Source organism: Colobus angolensis, unplaced genomic scaffold (assembly GCF_000951035.1).
Source record: "Colobus angolensis palliatus isolate OR3802 unplaced genomic scaffold, Cang.pa_1.0 Scaffold1, whole genome shotgun sequence".
Lineage (NCBI taxonomy): Eukaryota > Metazoa > Chordata > Mammalia > Primates > Cercopithecidae > Colobus > Colobus angolensis.
In genome coordinates this window covers 12,138,209-12,154,522 of record NW_012110918.1, presented here as the reverse complement: position 1 = coordinate 12,154,522, position 16,314 = coordinate 12,138,209, and the positions used below count along the sequence as shown (strand labels likewise).

The 16,314-nt window shown below is 46.0% G+C and overlaps 1 protein-coding gene across 1 annotated transcript in view; it reads left to right on the top strand.

The window, feature by feature from the left end:
- Positions 1 to 16,314, top strand: part of RNF157 (ring finger protein 157) — a 75,820-nt gene that overhangs the window by 33,165 nt on the left and 26,341 nt on the right. The window contains exons 2-6 of the mRNA XM_011933095.1: positions 7,184 to 7,272; positions 13,178 to 13,324; positions 13,766 to 13,883; positions 14,390 to 14,456; positions 15,374 to 15,417. Of these exons, the coding sequence (XP_011788485.1) occupies positions 7,184 to 7,272; positions 13,178 to 13,324; positions 13,766 to 13,883; positions 14,390 to 14,456; positions 15,374 to 15,417 (465 nt within the window). The remainder of the gene's footprint in view (positions 1 to 7,183; positions 7,273 to 13,177; positions 13,325 to 13,765; positions 13,884 to 14,389; positions 14,457 to 15,373; positions 15,418 to 16,314) is intronic.

The window sequence follows — 16,314 nt, the reverse complement described above, 5'->3', positions numbered from 1 at the left end:
TGTAATCCCAGCACTTTGGGAGGCCGAGACGGGCAGATCACGAGGTCAGGAGATCGAGACCATCCTGGCTAACATAGTGAAACCCCGTCTCTACTAAAAACTACAAAAAACTAGCTGGGTGAGGTGGCGGGCGCCTGTGGTCCCAGCTACTCGGGAGGCTGAGGCAGGAGAATGGCGTAAACCCGGGAAGCAGAGCTTGAAGTGAGCTGAGATCCGGCCACTGCACTCCAGCCTGGGTGGCAGAGCGAGATTCTGTCTCCAAAAAAAAGACCAGGTGTGGTGGCTTACACCTCTAATCCCCGCACTTTGGGAAGCTGAGGTGAGAAGATCACTTGAACTCAAGAGTTTGAGATCAGCCTGGGCAATATAGTAAAACCCCATCTCTACAAAAATTTAAAAATAAAGATAAAAAGTATGTAAAGTAAAATGGGGGACAAAAAGAATCCATCTAAAGAACCTAACATAATGCCTGGCACATAGTACATACTCAGTTAAATATTTCCTTACATTTTCTTTTTTCATGATTTGCTAAGCTGTAATTCCTTGTTACCCAAATTTTACCCCATGAAAGGGGCTTTCTTTTGGCAGAGTTTTCTGGTTAGATGAAGAGATTAGGGGGATCTGTGCCTTGCTTTTCTGTCTTAAAGATATTCACACATAATGTTTGGTCCTCAAAGCCCTGAGCAGACCAAATTTCATTCTTTGTTCATGGGTCTTGATCTGAGGCCTGTTTTCATTATAAAAAGTGAAATAGGATTCTAGAAGCTGCATTAAGTAATCCTTCATAAAGCTGTTAAAGGTTTATTTACTCCAGAATGATACCTGAGAAACAGGAAGCCATTCTATAAATCCATATTGAACTTGAGGTAAGAGATCAGAAAGCTTCTCAGTCTCCCTCTGTCTGTGGACCTGGGGCATGTTGTGTGCAAGACAGAAAAGGAAACTCTTCCTGTTTCCAGATATGCCAGGATGCTTACATCAGAAAGACTTTATCTGGTCTTCCTAGTCACCATGCACTCCCTTACTCAGTAGACCTAGGGCTGAGAAAATTACCCTTTGCAGACTCTAAAAAAGAAAAACAAAAACTCTGTGGATATGAACTGAGAAAATGATCGCTAATGCTGAGTACAGTGGACTGGTGCATGAGTACTTCAGAAAAATGCTTGTCCCCGAATCTGTTCTGAGCTTCATCTTTCTTGGTCCCAAGAAGGCATTAGTTTGCTTTCCTTTCATACTTACCTGTTAGCATATGAGTGAGATCTCTGGTTTTAGGTTGAAATAAGATACTTCCTTTTTGTTTTTGTGTTTTTGAGACAGAGTCTCACTCTGTCACCCAGGCTGGAGTACAGTGGCATGGGCTCAGCTCACTGCAACCTCCACCTCCTGGGTTCTAGCAATTCTTCTGCCTCAGCCTCCCAAGTAGCTGGGACTATAGGCCCACGCCACCACACCCAGCTAATTTTTGTATTTTTAGTAGAGATGGGGTTTTGCTGTGTTGACCCGGGTTGTCTCAAAACTCCTGACCTCAAGTGATCTGCCAACCTTGACCTCCCAAAGTGCTGGGATTACAGGCATGAATCACCATGCTTGGCCTCTTTTTTTTTCTTTTTTGAGGCAGTCTCACTCTCTCCCCCAAGCTGGAGTGCAGTGATGCTATCATAGCTCACTGCAGCCTCAATCTTCTGGGCTCAAGTGATCCTCTTGCATCAGCCTCCTGAGTAGCTGGGACTACAGGTGTGTGCCACCATGCTGACTAAGTTCTTTATATTTTGTAGGGACAGAGTCTCACCATGTTGCCCAGGCTGGTCTCAAACTCCTGAGCTCAAGCGATCCTTCTGCCTCAGGCTCCCAAAGTGCTGGAATTACAAGTGTGAGCTACTGTGCCCGGCCAGGATACATCTTTTGTCTTAAATATAATTTAGTAATGGTGCATGTATTGAGGAGACAGTGTGGACAAACACATTTATTTGGTGTCTTGACTTTAGAAAGGAATGAGGCAATAAATAAATTTGTGTCTTCAGATCTTTTAATAACCAGCACTTTAATCCTTGGAAATCTCATCTCTAGATTAAGAAGCTGCTGCCAGAGCATCTTGGGAAAAGATAAAGGTAGAACATGTTCAAACCTCAACTCTGCTCCCTTTAAGACTTGTTAGTTACTGGAAAAAAAAAAAGAAAAATAAGCTCTGCTCCCTAAAATTTGGGGGACTTAGAGAATTTATTCAACCTCTTTGCAACCTCTATTTTCTTTCCTGCAAAAATGGGAACAACCATGCCTATTTCACAGGATTCCTCCAAAGATTAAATAAGATAATATAAATAAAGAGCTTAGCATAGTGTCTGGCACATAGTATTATGGGATCTTTGGGATGTCACTTTTCTGGCCGGAAACCCGTGGCCAGTGGTGCCTTGCACAGGTTCGGCTCAGGCACACTGGACTTTTTCCACCCACTTGGCCTGACAGACTGCACTCAGCTCACACTACCAGCCTATATCCCACGCCTCCAAGGGAGACTGCAAATCAGGCATGGAGCAGCAAGGGGTGTGTGAGCGAGAGTAGGGTCCAGTCACTATGCAGTCAGACATGCCAGCTGCTGCTGTGGGGCTGGCAGCCCCAGGTGCCAGCATGGGTGCCAACTGTCTGCGAGGCTATGGCTGGACCAGGTGTACTGCAGGCAGCTCTCCTGGTTGGCACCAGGGAATGTGGTGGCACCTGGAATCTTGGAGATGCCAGGAACCACAGGGCCATAAAGAGGAAGTCACAGCCCTGGCTTAGGCAGCTCCCAGGTCTGGGGTTCCCGAAGGGCCACAGCTCTTCTTTCCTCTTTGCCCACAACATGACAAGCAAGGAGCATGTTTCAGTTCTGTTTGTGTTACAGCAATTTTAGTCCCACCATTCCATGGGTCCAAAATTCTCATCCTGCAACCAGGAAGAATGAGATACACAGACAAATGTAGGGTGAGCAAGATGAAGAGGAGCCTTATTGAGCGATAGAACAGCTCATACCCGCAGTGGGTAGGTCCTTTCCACAGCCAGGGTGTCCTGACAAGTGTCCTAGCAGAGAGACCCTGGAGTGGGAAGCTCTTTTCTGCAGGAAGGTCATCCTGTCTTCTCTGCAGCTCTCAGCCGAGAGGAGGCCCTGGAGTGCATAGCTCCTCTCTGCAGCTGGTCTTATGGACATCTCTGAAGCTGTCAGCAGAGAGGGGGCACTGGAGTAGGTTGCTCCTCTCTGCAGCTGATGGTCCCAACCTCTGCCCTGTTCTGGCTGAGCCTGGGGCTGTTATGGGCCTCAGAGGGGAGGAAGTGCAAGTAGACTGGTCCCTGGGCAGCCATGGGCAGGCCTAGGAAAGGCACCACAAGTTCCCACTCCGGTGGGCAGGACTGGCAGCCAGGGCCCCAGCCTTCACGCCCTCCTTGAAGGCCAGCACCAAGCTGCCCTCAGCGCCCCCACCTTCCCCATGCTCATCAGTGCCCAAAGTCTGGAAGGGGCTGAGGCAGCAGGGGGCTGGGGCTGGCTTGTCAGTGCTACCCCGAGCATGTGCACTCCCAGCCTGACTGTGACAGCACCTGGGCTTGGCCCCACATTGCTCTAAGATCAGAGCCAGCACCAACAGCAGACAGAAGCCAGGCGGCAGGAGCAGGCACTTCTGAGCCTGCTGGGACAGGGGGGCGGGGGGGTGCTTTTCCTTGTCTCCAAGAGCTTATGGAGGCCCAGGTCCCAGCCCTGACTTGGATGGCTGCAGCCCCAGGCGGGGCTGCTGCCTGTTCCCGGCTTCCACCAGCTCTATGGAGCATGCAGCCTCTACAGCACCCCCTTGCAGCCTAGGGCAGGGGCTCCAAGTCCTCACTGGGCCCGGGCCAGTGTCCGGGGCAGGGTGACATCGCCATGAGCTCTGCCTGTTGCCCAGGCGCTTCAGGGGTAGCCAGGGGCAGAGTGGGTCCTGGGCCTGGGCCTCGGCTGGGTCATCTGGCCAGGAGTGTCAGACTCAGTAGTCACCCCAGTGTGGGGCAGACCTGGGGACGCAGCCCCGGACGGGCTGCACAGAGCTTCCTCCTGAGGCACAGGAACCTGGCACCCTCGGCAGAGTGGGCACAATGGCTGCACCAATGGCCAGGTGCCCAAAGCGGAAGCTGCTCCCACTTCCTGTCCGGGGCCCCTGAAGCACAGCCCCAGCTCTGTGCCCAGGCCTGACCTTGGCGCTCCATGTGCAAGCGGGGCACTGCCCAAGGCTCAGCTCCCTCTTGAGGCTCCTCTCTGCCCTATCGCGCTGCTCTTCTGCCACACTGCTCCTCTGCTGGCAGGCAACCCAGCCAGCCCCATGGGGTGGCCTCCAGGGTGGCAAGCTGTGGAGGGGCTGTTGGTCTGCTCCCTGCAACCTCCCTGCAGCGGCCATTGTGATGGCATTGGCTGCTCCAGACGGCCCACCACTGTCATCAATAGTAAGCACTCAATAAATGGTAATTTTTGAAAGGAAGATAATAAGAAATTTAGAGAGTAATGGTAGGCAAAATCGATTTACAGAAGAATGGGAGACAACTCTAAGAGCAGAAAAATATTTTCTTCAATTTGCCTCTGATCCTGCTGTCCCCTCTATCTTCTCTGTCATCTCTGAATTTGCAGATTTCATTTATCCTATAAGATCCCAGATCAGCTACCACCTCCTCCATGAAACCTTCAGATTACCTCAGCCAGAAATGATCACTTCCTTTATATTTGCCTTTTGTGGCAAAAAATACTAATATGTTTAATCTCTTTAATATTACAATTACTATGTCAGCTGCCTTATAATGCAGCTTCCTGAAAGAGCAGGGCCTTATCTTCTTGGTTTTCAGTCTCTCCTTATTCCTAGCATGGAGTGTTGCACGTAGACTCTGATTGCATGAATGAAAGGCCAGCGAGGCACAAACTTTGGTAGGTAGCAGCCCACGAACAAGGTTCTCCTGAACAGATTTGACGTTGTTGTCTTGTGCGTGTATGTGTGTGTATAGGGAGAGCCTAAAGTGTAGAGGTGGATTTATTAACATTTGAACTCATTGATACCTTTCCTTAAGAGCCAGATAGCTTATGTTTCATTGCCACAGTTATCAAATATAATATTCAAAATGGAGGATGAAGAGTGCCAGGATTTTTTTTCTTTCTTTTTATTTTTCTCTCTTTTGCGGCAGGGGGTGGCTACGGAGGAGAAAGAGTAAAGAATAAGGGGAAAGATGCATCTTTTATTTGAAATGCAGGTAGGAGTTATGGATAATGCCCAAGTACCTGTACAAATGAAAATGATTAACTTTGCTACTCCAGAAAAAAATTTTAATCCCAAAGTCATTTATTTTGGCTTTAGAATAGACTAGCGTTTGTGTCGGATTTTCCTGCCTAATTACTTTTTGCTTAAGCTTATTTAAAAATTGTTTTAAATTCCTTTAGTATGACAGCCTAGGAAAGTTGGGGGAGGAGAAACAGGCCACAGATGGGATCTGAACTAGAATTTCAGTTTTCCCATGTCAAGGCCTCCTGATGCACTGCTTGCAGGAGGGCAAAGTTGGAGTCAGCTTTGTGGAAAACAGTTTGGCAAAATAATTTTTAAAGTCTTAAAAATATGCTTACTCTTTGATCCAGTAATTCCACTTCTAGGAATTTGTCCTAAGGAAATAATCAAACAAGCATGCAGAAGTATAGAGACAAGGATATTCACCACAACATTTATAGCTGCGAAAAAAAGTAAAACCAACATAAAGTATTGAATCATATGGAATTGATTAAAGTATGCTGTTATCTGCATGTTATCAAAATTATAGACTTTAAAAATGTTTGTCACATCTTTTTAGGTGAAAAAGAAACTGCAAAATAGTGTGTTCAGTTTGAAACAACACATGGATATAGAGGTGGATGGATGGATGGATAGATGGACGGATGGAGATACATATTCCGAAGTGTTAATTTTGGTATTGCTGAATAGTAAAATTAGGGATAGTTTTGTACTTTTTTGTGTTTTTCAAATTTTCTGCTTAAACATGTATTACTTTGTAATTAGAAAAAACTATCATTTTTTAAAGAATATATGGTTAATATATCAACGAAAAGGTAAATTACTAAATAATGCCCACAAAGTAGGTAATCTGAATGCAAATAATTTCTATTGAGTATAAGAGTCACATTCATACATGTGAATTATAAGCAATCATACTGCATACATAAAGTCAGATGCACCTTGACTATGGTTTAACTATATTGTTTCCCAAGTAAAATACCCATATTCAGTAAAAACCTGTGAAGGCACAATTCGATTATAACTTGGATGTCCTGTTTTGTGATACCACACTATGGAGGCAGACTTTTCTTGAGCCAAGAGAACCAAGTTTTGCAAAGCTGCAGAGACCAGTAGGTTTTTTGGGAATTATATGTTAAAACATTTGATTGCCTAAATAACATTTTAAAAATACTGGGAACATTTGAAATCATTCTTGATCCTCAGAAGGCAATTCCCAGTGAAATTTTTGGCTGTTTCCCCTTTGTTTATCTCTTTACTATCAACAACTCAGAACTTCATATCCAAAGGTCTAAACGGGCAAATGGGGAGAAAGTGGATGGTAAATGATGAAGACAATCATAAACCTTTGGTGACCCCAAAATAACTCTTGGCTAATGTGTTAACTCTGCTTTATATGATCAGCTGCAGGGGAAATTTGTTCTTTACTGTTTGCAAACTTCAGCTCTGTACACATGATGGGGTTCTCTTTTATTTGCAGTCCCTAAATTCCTGGGATACCATATGGCCTCACCGAAGGAAAGGGCTTGCAGGTCTGGCTCCCTGTCGTCTGAGGTCAGATGGAAAAGCCTTTTGTGATTAACTCGGCCACAGTGTGTCCTTTGGTATTTGGAACTTCAGTGGTTTTTTATTAATTCTCCAAGTTTTGAACACTGACCCAAATAAGCTTCATATAATGGAAAAAGAAGATAAATCTAGCTCTTTGGGCCCCAAATTGAATCCCATTTTCCCACTAGCTGTAACCTTGAGCAGGTTGACTCAGTATGTCAGAATTTCAGTTTCCTCACTTAATTAGGAGAGTTGTGCCTTCCTGCCTCACCTCTTAGGCCTATTCTTGGTGAACTGTAAAGCCTTGTAACAGCGAGGGACAGCTGTGGGTCTTTATAAACACACCACCTTCTCCTACTTTGTTTCTGACACAGTTCCCTTACGCCGCCCCACCTCCCCAAGAACCTGTGAAGACTCTGAGAAGCCTGGTCAATATCCGAAAGGACACGCTGAGGCTCGTCAAGTAAGTTCCCAGAGGCTGGGGCCAGGTCCCAGGCACCTTCCTTTGGGGAGGTTGGGGGCTGGCGTACAGACTTCCCAAGGAACTCACACAGCAGTTTCTGGCAGCCCCAGAGCCTGCTTCTACAGGCCTCAGACAGGAGTGCAGGCGCTTCTTTCTGCTGAGATCAGACCATCCACCCCTCTGCTGTTCAGCACTGGATGCAATGGACTGTGTTTGTGAGAACTTTCACTTGCCTAGAAATGCTCAGTATCCTTATTTTATGGATATTTTTTAAAAGGGAAGAAGAATTATTAAGGGAAAGTGGGAATTTTTGCAGCTACTCCAACAAGCCAATGTAAAAATGGGAAATTTGAACTTAGAATATCAAATCCTTTATCTTATTGCTATATTTTCTTTTTCTTCTTTATTCCCTATCTCATGTGTCTGTTCTCTAAGGAACTCAGTGCCCTTGGTTGGTTGTTTAATCCTCATCATCAATGTTAATTATCGTCATTTGCCTTCTTGGTGCCATCCTCGAGACAGTGTAATTTTTAATCTGATACATTCCCACCGCCCGCCACCCCTAGACAGTATGTTACCAAGGCTCTCTGATTCCCTGGTGAAAAACTTTGGTTAGAGCAAATCAAGGTCCCGGATTTTTCTGAATAGGCAAGAAAGATGACTCAGAGACCATCTCATGCTTGTATAGATCAGCCTTATTAGCATTATGATGTTTTTGTCTGATATAGATACAGATATATATACACATATGTTGAGACAGTCTCGTTTTTTTGTTTGTTTGTTTTTTTGAGACAGGGTCTCACTCTTGTTGCCCAGGCTGCAGTGCAATGGCACAATCTCGGCTCACCGCACCCTACGCCTCCCAGGTTCAAGCGATTCTTCTGCCTCATCCTCCTAAGTAGCTGGGATTACAGGCATGCACCGCCATGCCTGGTTAATTTTGTAATTTTAGTAGAGACGGTGTTTCTCCCTGTTGGTCAGGCTGATCTCAAACTCCCGACCTCAGGTGATACACCTGTCTCGGCTTCCCAAAGTGCTGGGATTAAAGGCATGAGCCACCGCCCAGAGTCTCACTTTGTCACCCAGGCTGCAGTACAGTGGCACAATCTCAGCTCACTGCAGCCTTGACTTCCTGGGCTTAAGCAGTCCTTCCAGCCCTAAGTAACCACTAATCTATTTTCAGTCTCTCTCTCTTAATTTTTTATATTTTATTTGTCCCTGAAGTTTCTACTGGTTCCCCAGCTATGCTTCTCTCCACCCCAGGGTCATCTCTGGGGAGGAGAAAGCCAAGGAGGTACCTGTCTGCTGAACAGCCCCCCCACCTGACCCAGGGGAGTTCATCCAGCAGCAGAGCAGACTAACGAGGCCTCTGGGGCCTGCCAGTTGCCAGCTACTTTGTCCACTTGGTTTCTCTCATCACATATGGCACATTCACACATTTGATGGAGGCCATTCAAGGGCCTGAGCTACTGCGAGGTCATGGCCTCTGCCGTGGCAGCCTGGCTGCGGCTCTGGAATAGGATGAAGCAGCTGTCTTGCGCTAAAGAACCGGGCTTGGAAGCAGCAGAGCAGTTTGCTTCCCAGGTCCACAGATGCTTGCATGAATGAGTGTCTGAGCTTCAGGTTTTTTTTTTTTTTTTTTTGAGACGGAGTCTCGCTCTGTGGCCCAGGCTGGAGTGCAGTGGCCGGATCTCAGCTCACTGCAAGCTCCGCCTCCCGGGTTGACGCCATTCTCCTGCCTCAGCCTCCCGAGTAGCTGGGACTACAGGCGCCCGCCACCTCGCCCGGCTAGTTTTTTGTATTTTTTAGTGAAGACGGGGTTTCACCGTGTTAGCCAGGATGGTCTTGATCTCCCGACCTCGTGATCCGCCCGTCTCGGCCTCCCAAAGTGCTGGGATTACAGGCTTGAGCCACCGAGCCCGGCCCAGGTTTTTTTTTTATCTGTAAAATGGTGATAATCAACTTTACCTTTCATGGTGGTTGTCAAAATTAAGGTAACAGAAGGGAAAACACCTGGTGTTCAATAAATGTTAACTTGAAGGGTGTTCTTTGTTTTGTTTTTCTGTGATTATGGGAATAAATTCTGATTCTCAGATTTCCAGGTAAAGATGGAGGACTGAACACCTACTTTTGCTTCCTCTGAAAACCCCATCAAGTAATTATAAACATGTATTTAAAAGGCATAAATCTGGCCGGGCACAATGGCTCATGCCTGTAATCCCAGCACTTTGGGAGACCAAGGCGGGCAGATCACCTGAAGTCAGGAGTCAAAGACCAGCCTGGCCAACATGGTAAAAACCCCGTCTCTACTACAAATACAAAAATTAGCCAGACATGGTGGCATGCACCTGTAGTCCCAGCTGCTCCAGAGGCTGAAAGAGGAGAATTGCTTAAACCCAGGAGGCAGAGGTTGCAGTAAGCCAAGATTGTTCCACTGCACTCCACTCTGGGTGAGAGAGAGACTCCATCTAAAAAATAAAAAATAAGGCCGGGTGCGGTGGCTCATGCCTGTAGTCCCAGCACTTTGGGAGGCCAAGGTGGGCAGATCACAAGGTCAGGAAATCGAGACCATCCTGGCTAACACGGTGAAACCCCGTCTCCACTAAAATTACAAAAAATTAGCCAGGCATGGTGGCAGGCGCCTGTAGTCCCAGCTACTGGTGGCAGGCGCCTGTAGTCCCAGCTACTCGGGAGGCTGAGGCAGGAGAATGGCGTGAACCCAGGAGACGGAGGTTGCAGTGAGGTGAGATTGTGCCACTGCACTCCAGCCTGGGTGACAGAGTGTGACTCCGTCTCAATAAAATAAATAAATTAATTAAATAAAATAAAAATAAAAAAATTTTAAAAAGGCATAAATCTGTAAGTATTTGGAGAATGGGAAGAGAGCAGCAGCAACAAAATTTTAGAAGCTGGAAGCACAGGCCAGGCGCGGTGGTTCAAGCCTGTAATCCCAGCACTTTGGGAGGCCGAGACGGGCCAGGAGATCGAGACCATCCTGGCTAACACGGTGAAACCCCGTCTCTACTAAAAAATACAAAAAAACTAGCCGGGCGAGGTGGCGAGCGCCTGTAGTCCAAGCTACTAGGGAGGCTGAGGCAGGAGAATGGCGTGAACCCGGGGCGGGGCGGAGCTTGCAGTGAGCTGAGATCCGGCCACTGCACTCCAGCCTGGGCTGGACTCCGTCTCAAAAAAAAAAAAAAAAAAAAAAGAAGCTGGAAGCACATAGTGAATATTAAATGACTTAGTAGACCTAGGATATCAGAATCCTGAACTAGCAGAAAGAAAAGCTGAGAATCACCCAATTTATACTGTGGTATTATCCCCCAAGGGGTTCAGAAATTAGCAGTGCCAGGTCCCTCTAGAAGTTGAGGTGGGAGGCTAAAATAAGGATTGGTAGAAAGTCTGCCCTCAAGGTAGGCAGATCCCCTCCCTTGTACCACACAGCCAGAACTACGTTACTACAGCCTGGCCAAAGGCAGGCAGATGACTGTCCCTGGAAAGGTAAAAACAAAGAATCTCTGGACAAGAGAGACCCAGGCACAGCTAACGGCCAGTACTAAAAACAGGCTAATCAGCCTGGGCAATATGGCAAAGCCCTGTCTCTACAAGAAATACAAAAATTAACCAAGCATGGTAGTGCACACCTGTAGTCCCAGCTACTTGGGAGGCTGAAGTGGGAGGATCACCTGAGCCCAGGGAGGTCGAGGCTGCAATGAGTCACAATCACACCACTGCACTCCAGCCTGGGCAAGAGTGAGACCCTGTCTCAAAACAAAATAGGGGGTGAGTGGATCCTGGCAAACGGGGTGTTGAGCCCTCCAGCTGCCTCTCCACTCTGGCCCTAGAATGCTGGCAGCCAGGCCTTTGTCAAGAGAGAGAAACTGTTTTCTGGAAATTGGACCTGCCTGGATAGGAAAACCTAGGAGACTAGAGTTGGAGGTTCCTCAGCAGATTCAGATCAGCCCACAGTGAAGCCCGGGATCCCCAAGTCCTGCTGTGCACTCAGAGCTCTAATCAGCATTTAAATATCTTAAATACAAGCAGACAGCCACAGATTCTTAGATGTGTAAGGAATGCCTATAATAGGAAAGACAGTAGCAAAACAAACCAACATTTTAAAACAGCCTAACTAGGCCGGGTGTGGTGGCTCACACATTTAATCCCAGAACTTTGGGAGGCCAAAACAGGAGGATCGCTTAAGCCCAGGAGTTTGTGACCAGCCTGGGCAACATAGTGAGACCCCATCTCTTTATAAAATAATAATAAAGTAAAAAAAAAAAAATCTAATTGGAAACAAAAGCTATGCAGGAAGAAGAAAACTTCATTAATAATCTCAAAGACATGAGAGAAGATATCTTTTTCTTTCATGGACACAATGACACAAAGTTTATGAAACCAAAAAAATTGCTTTTAGAAATTAAAACAAGGAGCATAAATGAAAATTTCAATAGAATTATAGGAAGAAAACTTGAAATATTCTAGAAAGCAGAGCAAAAATCCAGAGAGAAGGAAAATAGAAGAAGAAAGATACAAGTAATAGAGCACCCATTTAGAAAGTCTGACATCCAACTAACGGGTTCTACAGAGAACAGAGGATATAAAAGGAAGGAAATCATCAGTGACATAGAATTTAAGAAAATTTCTCAGAAGCAGAGGGTACAAGTTTCTAAATGGAAAGGACCACCAAGTGCCCACACAGTGGATGAGAAAGAGGACTGTCTATAAGCTTTCAGAAGAAGGATCAGCAGTTGGAACGACTTCAGACTTCTTGGGAACAACGCTGGGAGGTGAAAAATAAGGCAGCGAAAAGGCTTTCAGTGTCTTTTAGAAATTATTTATAATCTAGAATACTTTGCTCAGCCAAACTTTGAATGAAGTGTGAATGTTAAATAAAAGCTCTCAAAAGTTTATTTCCCAACACACCCTTTTTCAGGAAACTGGTAGAACACATGCTCCACTGATACGAAAGAATAACCCAAGACAGAGGAAGACTTGAGGTACAGGAAACATGAGCTTCTACAGGAGGACAGAGGCAAAAGGGACCCACCAGGATGATGGAGGAGGAGAGATTCCAGGGTGGCGGCTGGGAGCCAGGTGCAGAGGGCCAAGTACAGATGGGAGCGAGTCCAAGGGACCTCCTCAATAAGATGAAATGAATAGACTACTTGGTGCATCTGAACGTCTTGAGAGATTTAGACAGCCCCAGAGAGCTTGGGTTGGAATTTGTGATGAGTATATAGAAAACTGTGCAACTGGAAAAAAAAAAAAAGGGTGAGCACTAACTAAGAAAAAGTTAGGCAAGAAAAGAAAAATAATCATAGATTATATGTTTATATAATCACAGTAATACAGACACAAATGTACTGGACTATTATAATAAAATTATGATGTAGCTATACTGTGGGGATGGGGGAGTTCCTATATGGAGCAGAATGAGTAAAGAGAAAGAAATCCTTGTTTCCATAGTAGGAAATCCATAGATAGTGCCTGAAACTGAAAAATCAAGAAGTAGTAACCCAAGTATATTTCTTAGAAACGTGGGTAAATGCCAAAATGATCACTAAAAGGGGTGTCCTCTGAAGAGAAGGAAAGGGAAGAAGTAAGGCCTGCTATTTTTTGCCTTGAAGAAACTATTTAAACCACGTGATTAGTAACTTTTGTTAAAATAAAAACAAAACTGCCAAATGCACAATGGTGTAGTGGTAGCACTATGAAATATCAGAAGTAACCTGAGTGCCCAGCAATATTGGTCATGAAGCACTCTGTGATCATTCAGAATGAAGAGGTAGACCTATGCTTACGATCACTCAGAGAAGCCCACAATATAATGCTAAATTTTTTTTAAAAGGTAAATTTAAAAATATTGATATGCTACCCTGCAAATGCTGAGTCTCTGGTTTTCTAGATGTGCTGAGGAAGTGAAGAGCTCTGGAGAAGAGGCCAGCAAAGCTAAAGTCCACTACAATGTTGAGTTCACCTTTGACACAGATGCTCGGGTAGCCATCACCATCTATTACCAGGCCACGGAAGAGTTCCAGAATGGTATTGCCAGGTAAGATCAGGAGACCAGGTGAGCCACTTCCTTCCCAGATGGGTAGAGTCCATGTCTTATCCACTCAGCAAAGGTGGAAAACATTCTTTTTCTGCAGCCAGATGAGATCTGGTTCCTGAATAGATTTTCTTCTACAAAGCCCTATCCTTTACCTTTTCCCTTCAAGTTGTGCCATCTTGGTATAGTGGCAAATGGTGGTATAGTCCTTCAGGTCCTTAACATGCTGTTAAAAATCTAGTAAGCTACCTTTCTTTGGATGTGTGGGTTGAATAGAAAAGTTCAACGTTGCCAAGCAAGAGCAAAGGAAATGGATTATAAAGGACCCTTTCTTCTCTTCGCTAGAGCCTGTTGATAATTGAGAACAGGCATGAGCAGAGGAAGTTGTCAGATCCATTTGTGCCAGATACTGACTTTTGCTTTGCCTCCCACTTGTATCAATAGCTACATTCCCAAAGACAACAGCCTCCAGTCGGAGACTGTGCACTACAAGCGAGGAGTGTGTCAGCAGTTCTGCCTGCCCTCCCACACCGTGGATCCCTCCGAGTGGGCCGAAGAGGAGGTGAGCTACCTTTGGGGAGGGTTTCCCACATCGACTCAGAAGGGCCTAGGGGCTACTTAGGACTCCGGCCAACAGCAAAGGGGCTGCTCAGACACTTGAAGGCCATGCTTACCTTTCAGTCTTGTGACTTCATCATGTCCTTTTAAAGCTCTGCTTATTTTGCATCAAGGATATACCTGACTTTGTTAATTTTTCCATTCCCTAGGAATGGAAATAGCCCATTAGCATTGGATACTTTGAGAAAGCTATGCTCAAACTAAAAAAAAAAAAAAACCTGTAGGTTAGAAGGCCATATTTACATCTGTGAGATTTTTAAAAAGAAACTGATGGCCCTCATTTAACAAACTTGGGTAATTAACAAGGCTGACGAGGAGCCTTGTTAATGAGGAGCAGAAATGAGATTAATGCTTGACAGTATCGCCCTTTCTGAGATTAACTGTGCTATCTAAATGTGTTAAGTCCTCTTTTTTTGTTTGTTTGTTTTCTTTCCTTTTCTTTCCCTTCAGCTTGGCTTTGATCTGGACAGAGAAGTTTACCCTCTAGTGGTACATGCCGTGGTGGATGAAGGAGATGGTAGGGGCGATTTCTGTCCTCTTTGGCTGTGCACACTGCTCTTTTGTGGCATATTCCTGGCAGCAGCTGTGGCCCCAGAACAACACGCCTTCTTTGTGGGTGTTTGTGACTGTGAGTCAGGCAGTCTCTGCATCCTCTTACATCTGTGACTCCAAGCTCCTGGGCGGATGTGAAAAGTGTGGGTTTGGCTGGGCACAGTGGCTCACACATGTAATCCCAGCAGTTTGGGAGGCCGAGGCAGGTTTGGATCACCTGAGGTCAGGAGTTCAAGACCAGCCTGGGCAACATGGTGAAACCCTTTCTCTATTAAAACTACAAAAATCAGTGGGCATGGCAGTGTGCGCCTGTAATCTCAACTACTTGGGAGGCTGAGGCAGGAGAATGGTTTGAACCCAGGAGGTGGAGGTTGCAGTGAGCTGAGATTGCGCCACTACACTCCAGCCTGGGTGACAGAGTGAGACTCAGTCTCAAAAAATGTGGGTTAGCTGGGTGTGGTGGCCCATCCCTGTAATACTAGCACTTTGGGAGGCTGAGGCAGGCAGATCACCTGAGGTCAGGAGTTCGAGACCAGCCTGGCCAATGTAGTGAAACCCCATTTCTACTAAAAATACAGAAAATTAGCCAGGCATGGTGGCTCATGTCTGTAATCCCAGATACTTGGGAGGCTGAGGCAGGAGAATCACTGGAACCCGGGAGGTGGAGGCCACAGTGAGCCAAGATCGTGCCACCGCACTCCAGCCTGGGCAACAGAGCCAGACTTTGTCTCAAAAAAAAAAAAAGTGAGGGTTATATAACATGCCCCTTCTAGGGACAGACTGGCACATTTGGTTTGCCAGATTGCAGGGAATTGGGGAAGGTCATGGGCATCAAGGTGTGCTGTGTGGGCTTCTTCACTCACATGCCTTTGTTTCTTTCAGAGTATTTTGGCCATTGCCATATACTGCTGGGTACTTTTGAGAAGGTGAGTGACTTTAGAGGGCCTCGCTTTATTCCCTTTAGCCCCTCATGTGAGACACACGGAACCCCTGTTCGCTGGATCCCTGGGCTCAGGGGGGCTGGCTTTAGAGGCTATGATGGTGACAGAACGTCGCTTTGGGGGCTACGCTGGGGTGTAGGTATAGCCCTGCCATCACCTTGCTACAGGACCTTCAGATCCTTAGGCCTCAGTCTCCTTAAAATGAAAGGGTTAGACTGAGACAGACACGGTAGCTCACACCTGTAATAACAGCACTTTGGGAAGCCAAGGTGGGTGGATCACTTGAGGCCAGGAGTTCGAGGCTAGCCTGCGAAACACGGCAAAACCCCACCTCTGTTAAAAATATAAAAATTAGCCAGGCGTGGTGGCGGGCACCTGTAATTCCAGCGACTCAGGAGGCTGAGGCAGGAGAATTGCTTGAACCTGGGAGGCGGAGGTTGCAGTGAGCTGAGATGGCGCCACTGCACTCCAGCCTGGGCGATAAAGTGAGGCTGTGTCTCAAAAAAAAGAGAAAAAAAGAAAGAAAGGGTTACAGTGGATAGTTGTAAGACCTTTAAAGAATTAGGATTGTGTAATTCTACTCTGAGAGCGTCCAGAACATGTGTACAGTAGTCCCCCCTTATCCTCAGGAGATACGTTCCAAGACCCCCAGTGGATGTCTGAAACTGCAGATCGTACAGAACCCTCATATACACTATGGTTTTTCGTATACTTCATCCACACCTATGATAAAGTTTCATTCATAAATTAGGCAAAGTAAGAGATTAAGAATAATAGTAAACTAAAACAATTATAACTATAAGGTAATAAAAGTCTGGGGCCAGGCGCAGTGGCTCAAGCCTATAATCCCAGCACTTTGGGAGGCCGAGACGGGCGGATCAC